Here is a 13,613-nt window from a genome sequence, read left to right as displayed (position 1 = left end):
CATCTGGTTATCTCTAGCTCTACCTGCCCTTGCTAAATTTGACTGGAGCCTGTCCTTCCTGTGATCCTGGTTGGGTCAGAACTCCTCAGAGTCAAGCTGTCTCTGGGATCCTGTGATTCTGGGATCCTGTGACCCTGGGCTTGTTAGAGCACCTGGTTGTGAAGCAGCTTTCTCTGGGTGTTGTAGGACTGGCTGCAGAGCCTAGGCCCAAGGTCTGCTCAGGACACCAACCCAGAGAGACCGGAAGGAACCTGAGCCACTCTGCTAGCGGAGTTCTTTCTTGCGTGCCTGGTCTCCCTGGTCCCAGTTACTCCTGGTGTTGGGACAGATGTTGGGCTCTCCTCACCTCTGATCCTGAGAGTGTCAGAGTGCCTGGGAGTGGAGCTTCCTCCTAAAACTTTTTTTTTCTTTTTTGGTTTTTCAAGACAGGGTTTCTCTGTGTAGCCCTGGCTGTCCTGGAACTCACTCTGTAGACTAGGCTGGCCTTGAACTCAGAAATCTGTCTACCTCTGCCTCCCAAGTGCTGGGATTAAAGGCGAAAATGTTTTACTTATTATTGTTAGTTTGTATGGGTGTGTGTGTATGGTGTATGTGTGTGACTTCAAGTGAGTGTGTGCCACAGCTCAGATATGGAGGTTAGCAACTTCTAACTGTGCGTTCTCTCTTTCCCTCGTGAATTTCACATTAAATTGAAATTGTCAGCCTTTTACAGTGAGCAACTTTCTCTACTGCGTTGTCTCACTGTGTGGATTTAGATGACCTGCTCCCTGGCAGCCTCTCCTTCCTGCCTTGTGATAGAGACATAGTCATAGTTTGTTTTACCATGGTGCTGTAAAAAATTTGGAATTTGCCTTTATTATGACATCATGCATATAATTGGTGGCAGTTCTTATTAAAATTCAGATTAAAGGAGCAAAACCTTCAAAAATGCTGGTTTATCCTTTTCTTTTCTTTCTTTCTTTCTTTCTTTCTTTCTTTTTTTTTTTTTTTTTTTTTTTTTTTGAGATAGGGTTTCTCTGTGTAGCCTTGGCTGTCCTGGAACTCACTCTGTAGACCAGGCTGGCCTTGAACTCAGAAATCCGCCTGCCTCTGCCTCCCAAGTGCTGGGATTAAAGGCGTGCACCACCACTGCCCAGCTATCCTTTTTTAATGACACAACAGTGTAAGTCTTGTCAGTCACCTCAAATTCAGTAGCTCTAAGCAGCAAACATTTGTTACCTAGGTTCCTCTGTGCTAGGAGTCTGTGCATAGTTGGCCTTGGGACCACTCACTTGAGATCTCTGCTGAGGTATTTGCCATTGAGGTGCTGGCCAAACCTGTTATGCCATGTGAAGGCTGTACTCAGAGGACATTTTCTTCCAGAATTATGCACATGGTGTGGCAGTCCCTGTGATATGGGCATCTCCCACATGGCACCTGCTTACCCTGGGGTCTGTGGTCTAACGGAATGCTCAGAACAAAGGTGGAGCTTTGTGTAACCTACTGTTTGGAGAAGCAGCTCATTATTCCTGTGTGTTCTATTCTTCAGAAGACAGTCACTAACCCAGCATCACTTAAAGGAACAGTCACAGGACAGGAAGAGTACAGAGCCATCTTGGATGCTGTTCACCACAAATGGCTGACCCTCTTTCTTTTCTTTCTTCTTTAAAAAAGATTTGTTTTTAATTATTTTAAACTATGTATATGTGTCTGTGTGATTATGTATCGGAAACTGCAGTAGAGACATCAGCTCTCCTGGATCTGGAGTTACAGACAGTGTAATACACCCAGTGTGTGTGCTGGGAATTGTACTTAGGTCTTCTGGAAGAGCAGTGTGCACTCTAACCTTAGAGCTGTCTCTTCTACCCTTCATTCTAAAAGGCAGCCTTCTTGTGGGGTTCCTCTGTTGTAAAGCTTCATTCTTATATACCTTATAATTGAAAAGTTTGTGATGTCATTTAAAGAAATGAGATAACACTCTTTCAGGTTAATTGATTTCATTTAATGTATATTAATGTTTTGCCAACACATATGTATGTATACCACATGTACGCCTGGTGGATATGGAGGTCAGAAGTGGGAGATGGATATCCTGGAACTGGAGTTAGTTACAGATGGCTGTGCATGGTGCTGAGAATGGAACCCTGTCCTCTGCAAGAGCAATTGTGCTCAGGAGGGCTATCTCTCCAGTCCTTGAAAATACTGTTTTATAGAATCTCTTACACTCTTCTAGCCTTGAAGAAGATTTTTAAAATGCAATTGTCCTTCTTAATTCCTACTTCTTCTTGTTCTGAATGTCTGAGAGCTAACCCCTCTTTGTACTGGATCAAACCTATTGGATTCTTAGTTGTTTGAATAGATATCACTTGTGGCCATTTTTAACAGTTGAGAAGCTAGCTTTGGCTCCACTATCCCACATCGACCCTTGCTCTGTCTCTCTCATCTGTGATGAAACTGTAAAATCTGTGAGTCTGTCCTTTTCTTGGGTCATAGAAGGTGGAATCCATGTTGGTAGAATGGATGCTGAGTCAAGTTTCCTTTCTCTGCAGCCCAAGAGTCAAGATCTGTTCATGTTGGAGATGGCAATGTGAAGGGAATGATGGGTCCTGGTAAGTGGTTCCTCTTGATTTAAGTACTTATTATTATGTGCATGTATAATGTGTGTGTGCGTGCATGCGCATGTGGACACTGGAGCACATGCTACTGCACAGGGGTGGAAGTCAGAGGACAACCGTGTGAAGCTGGTTCTCTCATTCCACCTTTATGGTTTCTGGGAATTGAACTCAGGTTATTGGCTTGCAAGGCAAACACTTTGCCTGCTGAGCCAACTAAACAGTCCAGGCCCCTTCCCTGTGCTACTCCACCAGGCCCAAGCCAGGCAGGAAAGGACTCAGACATGCTAATCACGTTCTTGACTCTGACAAGAACCTGAAAAAAAAAAAAACCACTTAAAGGAGAAATTTATTTTAGTTCTTGGTTTCAATCCAAGGTCAGCTTGCTTCATTGCTGCAGACAAGAGCTGAGCATGGCAGCATGAGAAGCCTATGGTATAAGGTTCTGCTTACTTCTTGGCATCCAGGAAGCAGAGCGAATAATAGGAAAGAATTGGGGACAACGTACACAGTAGAAGGGTATATCCCCAGTGACAGTTTCTCCCAAGTATGTCTAAACCTTCATGGTTTTATCATCTCCAAATACTTTATTTAAAAATGGAATCCATTGTTGGATTAATCTACCAGACAGTTGGAGCTCTTGTTATCCAGCCACTTCCCGTTGTTGTTACTGCATCAAGGACCACGCCTTCCATCCCAGACCTTTCACAGGATACTTCTTATGCAAATCATAAAACCAGACAAGAGTAATCACCCTTTCCACTTATGTTCCTACACACTGCTGGTATAGGGACTCATTTAGATGGAGGAGAGAGGACAGCAGATAAATTTTTAGAAGAATAAATCAACATTCTTAGTTCTTTCTCATTCCAATTACTAATAAGCTAGCATTTGCTCAAGTCTCACAGGGGAATACTCCATGGCACACATTTTTCTTGCCTCACATACTTTATAGTTTAATCTAAATTTACTTAATTGATAATTTAGCAGAATTTATGCATTATTTAATCTTCCTTCTGTTCTCTCCTCTTCTTTCAACTTAGCATCCTAGGATAAAGGGACCAAATACCAACCCCTTGTCACCACCAGGTGTCTTTAGTGTCCTTCCCTCTGGCCTTTTGTACTTCTTCCTAACAGTGCTGCAGGTGCCTGCCACGCTGACCTGGAAGCAAGCAGACAGGGAGTCAAACATGCTGCTTTAACTTTGTTAACTTGTTGGTATAACTTGTCTACTCTAGTCTACTCTAGTCTACTCTAGTCTACTCTAGTCTACTCTAGTCTACTCTAGTCTAGTCTAGTCTAGTCTACTCTAGTCTACTCTAGTCTACTCTAGTCTAGTCTACTCTAGTCTACTCTAGTCTACTCTAGTCTACTCTAGTCTAGTCTAGTCTAGTCTAGTCTACTCTAGTCTACTCTAGTCTAGTCTACTCTAGTCTACTCTAGTCTACTCTAGTCTACTCTAGTCTAGTCTAGTCTACTCTAGTCTACTCTAGTCTACTCTAGTCTACTCTAGTCTACTCTAGTCTAGTCTGGTCTAGTCTAGTCTACTCTAGTCTACTCTAATCTACTCTAGTCTACTCTAGTCTACTCTAGTCTACTCTAGTCTACTCTAGTCTACTCTAGTCTAGTCTAGTCTAGTCTAGTCTACTCTAGTCTACTCTAGTCTACTCTAGTCTACTCTAGTCTAGTCTAGTCTAGTCTAGTCTACTCTAGTCTAGTCTACTCTAGTCTAGTCTAGTCTAGTCTAGTCTACTCTAGTCTACTCTAGTCTATTCTAGTCTACTCTAGTCTACTCTAGTCTAGTCTAGTCTAGTCTAGTCTATTGAGGCACATTCTCATGTAGCCTGGCTGGCCTTGAATGTTTTTACGAAGCTAAGGATGGTAACATTGAACTCGACCTTCCTACCTCTATCTCCCAAATGCTGAAATTATGGGTACATGCTACCGTGTTGGGATTTTTAAAAGCTTACTTATTTTGTGGAGTCCATGTATAAAAACAAATTAGAGGATACATGGGCCAGAAAAAGAGAAAAAGGTGACTCCTTACACTTTGGGACACTCTTAACCCTTAATTGACATATTTAGTCTTTTAGAGATGAGGTACCCATCTAGTAGTATATTAGTTAAGAGTTAGTAACAGATACTATTTTCTTTTTCAAAAAGAAAGTTCAAAGAAGTCAAGGACACAAGAACATGATACACAGAATCAACTAAGTAGGGCTCATAGTGGCTCACAGAGACAATCAGGGAGCCTGGATGAGTCGGACCTAGGTCCTCTGCATATATGTCATGGCTGTGTAGCTTGGTCTTCTTGTGGGCCTCATAACAGTGGGAGTGGGGGTATCTCTGGCCCTTTTGCCTGCTCCTGGGACCCATTTCCTCCTACTGGGTTGTCATGATATACTGTCCAGTCTTAGTGTAGGTTTTATGCTTAGTCTTATTGTATCCCGTTAGGCCATGCCAGTGGATATCCCTGGGAGGCCTACTCCTTTTTCGAAGGGAAACAGAGGAGTGGATCTGGGGGAGAGGAGAGGCAGGGAGAAGGACTGGGAGGAGGGAGGGAGAGGGAAACTGCAGTTGGGGTATGAGAGAAGAATAAAAGGTTCTTGGTTTTGTTTTGTTTTTAAGTTTTTGTCTAGCAGGCATTGTTTTTCAGGAGTGAACCCAACAGCTCCAGAATCAGATGAAAACCTTAAGCCTTCTCTCTCAGCTGAGATCCAGTCCAAGGGCCATCACACACCTGGCCTGTGGAGACAGCCTAAGGATGGCAAAGAATGGGGCGAGGAGTATGTCACAAAAGATCACCCAGATAAACTGAAGGACGCTGGCCAGGGTAGACACAGCTCCCTGGAAAATGTTCTATGTGAAACCTCTTTAGCTGGTAAGTCCTGAGGGGGGTTATGGGTGGGTTATGAAAGAATGAGCTGTGCACGAGGCTGGAACCTGGGCATTGTAGACAGAATGGACATGTGGCACCACCTTGTGTCTTTTCAGGATGAAGTCTCTAAAGCCTACAGAGGTGAAGGGACTTAGCATGGATCACATAACAAGAATCAGAATCAAGGGACCTTGATTCTGGGTGTTTATGACATTCTGTATTGTAGTGCTTCAGAAAACAAACAAACAAACAAACAAACAAAAGACTAAGATTCTTGGTGATTATCTATTTAGTCAGCCAATCATTTATTGATAGTGTGCCACTAGCATGTCAAACCCTGCAATGGCCTCCTTCCTGCTTCCCTTCTTCCTTTCCTTTCTCCCCACCCTTTCCGTCTATGGGAAATAAATGCTGACAATAGTATTTTCTACACTGGGGGAGGGATAATATTTTTAAATAAATATTATTCTTAAGCAAATAGATAAAAATTAAATAGAACTAAAAGCTTTTTAAAATTGTTAACAAGAAGCCTTAGCAACCACCTTAAACTCTTTTTGACAGCTTAACCTGTTACTTGTGCATTAATTTCTTTTTGTTGCTGTGATAGAACACTACAACTAAGGAAACTGATAAAAGAAATCATTTAATTTGACTTCTGGTTTCAGAGGGATAGAGGTCATGATGTTGGAGCAAAGGCATGGCTGAAAGCTCACATTTTGCCCTAGAACCATGAGGGAAGGAGGGAGAGAGGGAGGGAGGAAGGGAAGGGAAGGAGAGAGAGAGAGAGAGAGAGAGAGAGAGAGAGAGAGAGAGAGAGAGAGAGAATGTGAGAGCAAGCGCATTGGGAATCACATGCATCCTTTGAAACATCAAAGCCTGCCTCCAGTAACACATCTCTTCCAACAAGGCCATAATCCCAATCTTTCCCAAACAGTTCCACCAGCTGGGGACCAAGGATTCAAATAGCCTTTGGGCCATTTTCACTCACACTATCACAAGCTGCTTCATATTTTATGCTATTTTATGAATAATACTTTGTCTAAAGTTTATTTACATAGAGTAAAATTCACATTTAAACTAAAAAAAATTTTTAATGTGTATATGTGTATTTGTATGTGTATGTGTAAGTGTGTATGCTACAGTAGTGTAGTCTATTGTGTGAACATGGAGGCTGTATGGCCAGGGCTATAACCCCTGAGCAGCTTTTTGTGCCTCAGCTTATGACTCTTAGGACATTTTTAATTAATTCTTTATTGTATCTACTTTCTTTTCATCATAGTTACCACATCCCCCAACTCCTCATTCTCGACCCTCTGGTAACTTTGTTTCCTCATTTTTTTTTTTTTTTATAAAATAATGCAATTTGTGTTGCCCATAAGCTCTAGGGTGTGGGGCCAGCCATTGGAGCATTGCCAGTCCCCTGAAGGCCATACCCATAAGGAGAACTGACTCTCTCTCAGCTTGACTTTTTCCATATAAATATTGTCTGGGATCACTGTCAAGATCAACATATATTTCTGCTATGCTGGGAATTTATGTCATGCTTCATTCTAGTGAATATCTAGATAAAGAACCCCTGTGACTATTGTAAAGTTTCATCTGTTCTTGAACTTCCCATAAGTGGGATAATACTTTATGTGTTCTTTTGTGCCTAGTCACTTTCTCTCACTATGTGTTTTTGAGATTCATCTACATTGTTGCATGTAATCCATTCAATAGCTTATTATTTTTTATTAGCCACACTGAATGTCTTCATATTTCTAAAAAAGGTTTATTTATTTATCTTATGTATGTTAGTACATTGTAGCTGTCTTCAGACACACCAGAAGAGGGCATAGGATCCCATTACAGATGGTTGTGAGCCACCAACCATGTGGTTGCTGGGAAGTGAACTTAGGACCTCTGAAAGAACAGTCTTAATCACTGAGCCATCTCTCCTACCCCCATCATATTTTAAAATTCCATAATCCAGGGCTAGAGAGATGACTTGTGGCTAAGAGCACTGGCTGCTCTTCCAGAGTTTGACTCTGCCACATGGCAGCTTACAAGCAGTCCTGAGATATTTGTTTTTCTCCATGTAACAAAAGCTCTATTCTATATATCTTTTTATTGTTATCTCCTCGTATTTATGTTGCTTAGAGACCTTAGACACCTTACTTCAACCCGGCCCATTCCACTGCTGTCATCCTGCTTTACCAGAAAACCATTTTCTCTTATCAGTCTGAAGCAGTTCTTCCATTGTCTTTCAGCTTCGAATGTTGCCATTGGAGAGCACAGCATTCCTCTCATCTTTAGGTCTTTGAATGTTACACAGTAACATTCTGTTACTACCATGTTTTTCTACAACGTGTGTGTGTGTGGGGGGGCAGGGTGCAACTCAGGTCCTCAGGCTTAGCAGCAAGTGGCTTTACCCTCTGAGCCATTTTTCTGGCCTCTCTACCTGCTAACTTTTAGGGTCTTCTCTTTATACCCAAGGTGTTACAACTTCATCAGGGTGTGGTGGTCCTTAAGATAATATGTGATCTTTCTCATCATTTATGCAGAGAATAAAGGACCCTCCTTTGGTAACACATGCATGCCCTGGAAAGCACATGCCTACCCCTCTATTAATTTTGCAATATCATCTCAGCTATAGTTTTCCTTTTCTTTGATGTTTCTAATTTAATGTTATGTTCCCTGGTTTCATTTTTTCATGGACCAAATTTTTCTTCAAAGCACATTTCTTTTCTGCATTTGGCTTCTCCTGAGGGTGAAGGGAGATGTGAAGGGAGGGTGAAAGAGAAGGCTTGATCTACTCTTAAAGTTTTCTTCTTTTAAAATAGCATCCAGTAATTTTTAAATGGCTAGAATATTTTGCATATCTTTTTGCCAGTAGTAATTGTAAAATTTGCTGTGCACCACAGGGTTTCCCTGGGGAAAGGAAGGCAGTGAAGGGATGGAGTCAGGATCAGGTCCCAAAGCTGCTTTACCTTTGGCTAGTCTTCTGTCTTCTTTGACTCTGCTATTCTAAGGCCAAAAGCAGCTGGCTTCTGGTAATTACTCCTGCTGGCAACAGCAAGGGATTAAGAATAAAAAAGGCTTAAATTTTGTTTCCTGGCCCCTTCTAGCCAGGCCAGGGGCTTGGAGTTTGTTAACTCTTCATGAACCAGAGAGAAAAGAAAAGAAAGAGAATGAAACAAGGAAAAGAGAAAATTGAGGCATGTAGAAAACACTCACTCTGGCTGAAGCTGCAGAGAGCTGCACTGTTTGTTGCTTTATTGCTGTTCTTAGAGTTTATACTTTCTCTAAAACATTACATCATACAACTACCAGGTAGAACCATTACAGCAGGATAATTGGTTACATGATTTTCTAAATACTTTTACATTCCAGTAGGTTCGGAGTAAGTTTAAGGCAATAATTTATGTCGTTGATCAATAAGGCTTAAGGAGTTATGACAGAATTGTTTACGTCTTTCCATGAAGACTAGTATTTGACTTAACATTTATGTTACTAACCCCATAAGTTCATTGTAAGTTTAAAGCAATAATATTTTTTAAAGATTTATTTATTCTGTGTATGTGAGTACATTGTGGTTCTCCTCAGATGCACCAGAGGAGGGTATCAGATCCTATTACAGATGGTTGTGAACCACATGTGGTTGCTGGGAATTGAACTCAGGACCTCTGGAAGAAGAGTCAGTGCTCTTAACTGCTGAGCCATCTCTCCAGCCCTAAAGCAATAATTTTTGTGTCACAAGTTAGCATGGTTTTGTCAAGAGAAAAATTACCTACCTTGTGTCTTATTATTTGGAAGTTTTGCATAGATAAACTAGTCAATATTGTATTTTCTGTCCTTGAACCTATAATAAATTGTTCACTCCCAGTGTATGACCTTTAGTTACCAGATAATAGTCTCACAGCTAACTTAGAATGTTTTCCTTGATTGTAAGTTTGTTCCAAGCCTGATTTCTTTTCCTAGTGCAATTAGCCGGTGACACATGAAGGTTTACAGAGCTCTGTTTGCAGCTTTTCTTCTATAAAGGGCTTGAGATTATTTGTATAAATTTAGGAGTTATATAAAATCACTATCAGGAATTATGAAATCATTAATTTGTCTACATAGCTTTACTACATGAGAGTTTATATCCATGTTGATCTGCAGAGAATCTGCCCAATAGGGTGGCTGATGCCCAGGAATCATTAGGCTATGCATTCTTAGAGCTCATGCGAAATGGTGGGCCATCTCCAGAAAAATCACTAGTATGTCTTTGCCTTTCCTAGATGGCTTCTGACGAAGATTTAATTTTCACATACATTTGTGTATTTCTTTTCTCTCTTCTATGGTATAATATTATTCAAATGTCTCAGTAGCCTTAATTGTTTATGTGTTTAAGAAAGATTATACCACAAAAGGAAGGAAGGAAGGAAGGAAGAAAGGAAGGGAAGGAGGGAGGAAAGAACCCCCCCAATAACCTGAAATTATGTATTATCCAAGCTTGTAGTAGTGAGCTTCATTATAGGTATGCTAATTAGGTAGAAAATTTACATATTGGTAAATGCCAATGTCTTAGGGTCCTGGTCCTACTTGGGAAGTTCAGTGTATCAGGTAGCAGGGTACCTGTCTTCTGCCAAGAGTGTTTAAACCTGGCTGCTGACACTCTGGGACCTGAAGGAGAAGGTGACTCTCATCAGCTCCTCACTCTGCCTTCATCATTAGCTCCTCACTCTGCCTTCATCATCAGCTCCTCACTCTGCCTTCATCATCAGCTCCTCACTCTGCCTTCATCATCAGCTCCTCACTCTGCCTTCATCTTTAGCTCAGGCTAGGGCTTCCCTCATGCAGCTTCTCCCATTTCCTGAAGCCAGGATGCCACCAGGTCTGCAAGTGTGCTCTGGAAGCTCTCTCAATTTGTTTTGCTTTACCTCATTTACCCAAGTCTCTAGATTTTTAGCCTCTACTGCTTCTTAGTGTGGTCTCTGTCTGCAGACACACAATTTTGTGTACTTTGGTTTGCTGGATGAATCTCATACCTCCAATATGTTTTTCCTCTTTTCCAAATACCCCTGCCTGCCTGCTTACCCTCCTTCCTTCCTTTTCCCACCCTCCCTCCCTCCCTCTCTTCTTCTTTCCTCTCCTCACTACTATCACTTCCTCACTTCACTTCTTTTTTTTTTTTCATTTTTGTCTCAAGGGGCCCAGGTAGGCCTTGAACTGGTTCAGTAGCTGAAGATACTTTGGACTTCTGATTCTCCTGCCTTCAACTCCCAGACAGTAACTATGCACCTCCAAGCCTGGTATTCTGGTGCAGGAACTGAAGCCCAGGCCTTCTGGCATGCTAGGGACACACTGCCAATTAACCTTGTCCATGTGTTTTTATCTCTTTCTTGCCTGGCTTAGTGTCCAGGAGGGAGTTGCTTAACAAAAAATCCCCTTGGGTTTGTTTTAAAGCAAAAAGGCAAACTGTGGCTCTGGAACTGCTTGAGTCAGAACGGAAATATGTCATCAACATCTCTCTGATCCTGAAGATAAAGGCGACATTCCAGGGCTCTGATGGAAAGAGGAACCCCAAGGAGAGAAGGTACCGGTGTGCTCATTGCCTTTGCTTTTCAGACTGACAGGATTTAAGGTGAGTCATGCACCGCTGTTACTTTGTGGATTCTGGGGCCTAGAGAGCTCCAGAAAGTCTTTGCAAGAATAGGCAGTGATGGCAAGTCTCAAACTGGTTCTCAGCAAGTAGACAGTGAGTACAGTCTGTGGAGCTTTCGGTCTGTGTCAATTCAGAATCTAAAGTGAGGCACCATGTGTCCTCACGGATGGCAGACTTGACCTAAGTCTCAGGAAATGGATGTGGCAGAGCTCTGAGTATAAGAGCCCTTAGACAATGATACAGGAGGGTAGAACTCTTGCTCAGGTGATCCCATAGCAGCAGGGTCTGTGTCAATTCAGAATCTAAAGTGAGGCACCATGTGTCCTCACGGATGGCAGACTTGACCTAAGTCTCAGGAAATGGATGTGGCAGAGCTCTGAGTATAAGGGCCCTTAGACAATGATACAGGAGGGTCGAACTCTTGCTCAGGTGATCCCATAGCAGCAGGGTCTGTGTAAGAGTGTGCACCAAGTCTTATGTGGCACTGTGCTTCCAGCATGCTGGCTCTTTACTCCCTCTGTTGGAAGATAACAGAAAAGAGGGAAGGACTAATTAATGAAGAAGAGCTGATTCAGAATGGAGGAAAAGAACAATCCTGATCAATGAGAGTCTTGGATTATGTGGCATTAGTACCTTAAGTATTCATTCTACGAGGTGATATACACCGGTGCTTCATCAGTTATGAATCTACCTAAGGAAGTTCCCATTTTCCTGCTTCTTCTGGCTACTCCTGTTTTACTTGACTTCACAACTGTTCAATATCCCTCCTACCAAACCCAAATACCCACATAGTCACACTTATCTCAGTGACTTCGGGGAGGAACTGCTCCCCAGCAATGCACAAGTGTCTCGAGTGTTTCTAAGGATTGGAAGGGCTTGGGCGGAAAGAGGAACTCCAAGGAGAGAAGCTACCCATGTGCCTGTGGTGCCTACGGTGCCAGTGGCCACCACCACGAGCTTCTAGTTTACTACCACAAGATGCTGATTATCAAAATATAAACAACAGAAGGCTGACATGACATTACAAGCCCTTGACTTAGAATAAATGCTCAGGACTCTTGTTTCTTCTTCCCACAGTGGCGGACTTTCTCTGTTCCTTCCTACCCACCAAAGATCCCACTAAAGCCTGACTTACTCTCCCACCTTCTCGTCCTGAACCATGGGAAGGTTCTGAACTATAGCTTTGTTTTATTTCCCAAGTACCTGCAGAGTTTAAATGACTCAAATGGAAATAGAATCTACCTTTTTGTGTGGGTTTGCTTATGCACCTAAGGTCTCTTTCTTGTTTCCATAAAATTGGGGATCTGAGTAAAAGTAGGGAAGAGCCATGTATCCTGGGTCCTATGTGTCATACTTGATGTAGAGCTTCATGACTTTTCCCCAGCACTGGGGTATACAGCCATGGGGGCAGGGCACTTACGTACCATTCAGGAGGCCCTGGGTGCTATCTCCAGACTGAAAAGGAATCTGCAGAACCTTGTGATGTCTATATCTCAGAAGAAGACACCAAGGTCCAGAGACACTCGAAGCTGCATAGATAAGGGAATCCTTATTCCATCCTATACAAGACAGTGCTATTCATATTGGTTGTCAAGGTAACCCTCAGTCAAGCAGCACAAAGCTTCAACTCAGAGCATTGCAACTGAAAACGCATTGTCTTGTTCTTGGATGGGCTGTGTTGCCTTTTCTGTCCTACACTTGGGTTCTCTTCATCTTCTTTTCCTCACTAAATATCTTCTTTTCTATAAGCTTTTCTGAAACCTTGATGCACTGAGAATGGATCTATCAGCAATGTTTTTCATGAGAGCTTATTTGGTGACTTTGCTCACCAAATGATGGTGAGGCATCAACACTTTCTACCCTGACATTGCCACCCCTTCTCAGACCTGCAAAACACAGCCTTAGGCTTTTCCTGGAAACACTGAATTGCTCAAATCAGTCCTCAGTCATTTCAGGCCAGCCTTGTGCATTTGGAAGGGCACATGCAGCCAGAGGGAGCCTAGGTAGAAACTGTGGTCACATGTGAAAATGTCATGGAAGTTATTGTCCTGACGTTGTTTGACTCATTTTAAGACTGAGCAGTCTGGGAGCACCTGTGGGGAGGACTGCTGTTTCACTTGATGTACAGAATTCAGAATCACATCTACCAAGAGGTGATGAGTTCTGTGTTACAGGTTGCAATCATTTAATTATCTAAGTTCATTCATCTGTGATCTGCTGCTCTTAAAGCCAGCCATCAACCCATTCAGTGGGGCTGTACCCACTGCTTGTAAAGCCTGGCATCATCTTGGCACAATGATGAATTAGCAAGAACAACGTAACTAAGTTGAAACTATAACTGGATTTTCCTTGATGGCTTTTATCTTGTTTTTTTTTCTTCTTCTATTACTATTTAAATAATATATTGATGAGAGGAGAGAGAACTTTGAAGGCTATAGGAACTATCCATATTGCCATAAAAAAATTAGAACATGTTTTAGTTAGGGTTTCCATTGCTCTGAAGAGACACCATGAC

The 13,613-nt window shown here is 42.2% G+C and overlaps 1 protein-coding gene across 7 annotated transcripts in view; it reads left to right on the top strand.

Annotated features, from left to right (window-relative positions):
• Arhgef33 (Rho guanine nucleotide exchange factor 33) overlaps positions 1–13,613 on the top strand; it is a 63,797-nt gene that overhangs the window by 23,955 nt on the left and 26,229 nt on the right. For all 7 annotated transcript variants that reach the window (XM_031356830.1, XM_031356825.1, XM_031356824.1 and 4 more), the window contains exons 7-9: positions 2,529–2,588; positions 5,248–5,472; positions 10,900–11,029. In XM_031356830.1, the coding sequence (XP_031212690.1) occupies positions 2,529–2,588; positions 5,248–5,472; positions 10,900–11,029 (415 nt within the window). The remainder of the gene's footprint in view (positions 1–2,528; positions 2,589–5,247; positions 5,473–10,899; positions 11,030–13,613) is intronic.

Source organism: Mastomys coucha, unplaced genomic scaffold, assembly GCF_008632895.1.
Source record: "Mastomys coucha isolate ucsf_1 unplaced genomic scaffold, UCSF_Mcou_1 pScaffold6, whole genome shotgun sequence".
Lineage (NCBI taxonomy): Eukaryota > Metazoa > Chordata > Mammalia > Rodentia > Muridae > Mastomys > Mastomys coucha.
Note: the sequence above shows the minus strand (reverse complement) of the source record. Positions and strands in the feature narration are given on the sequence as shown.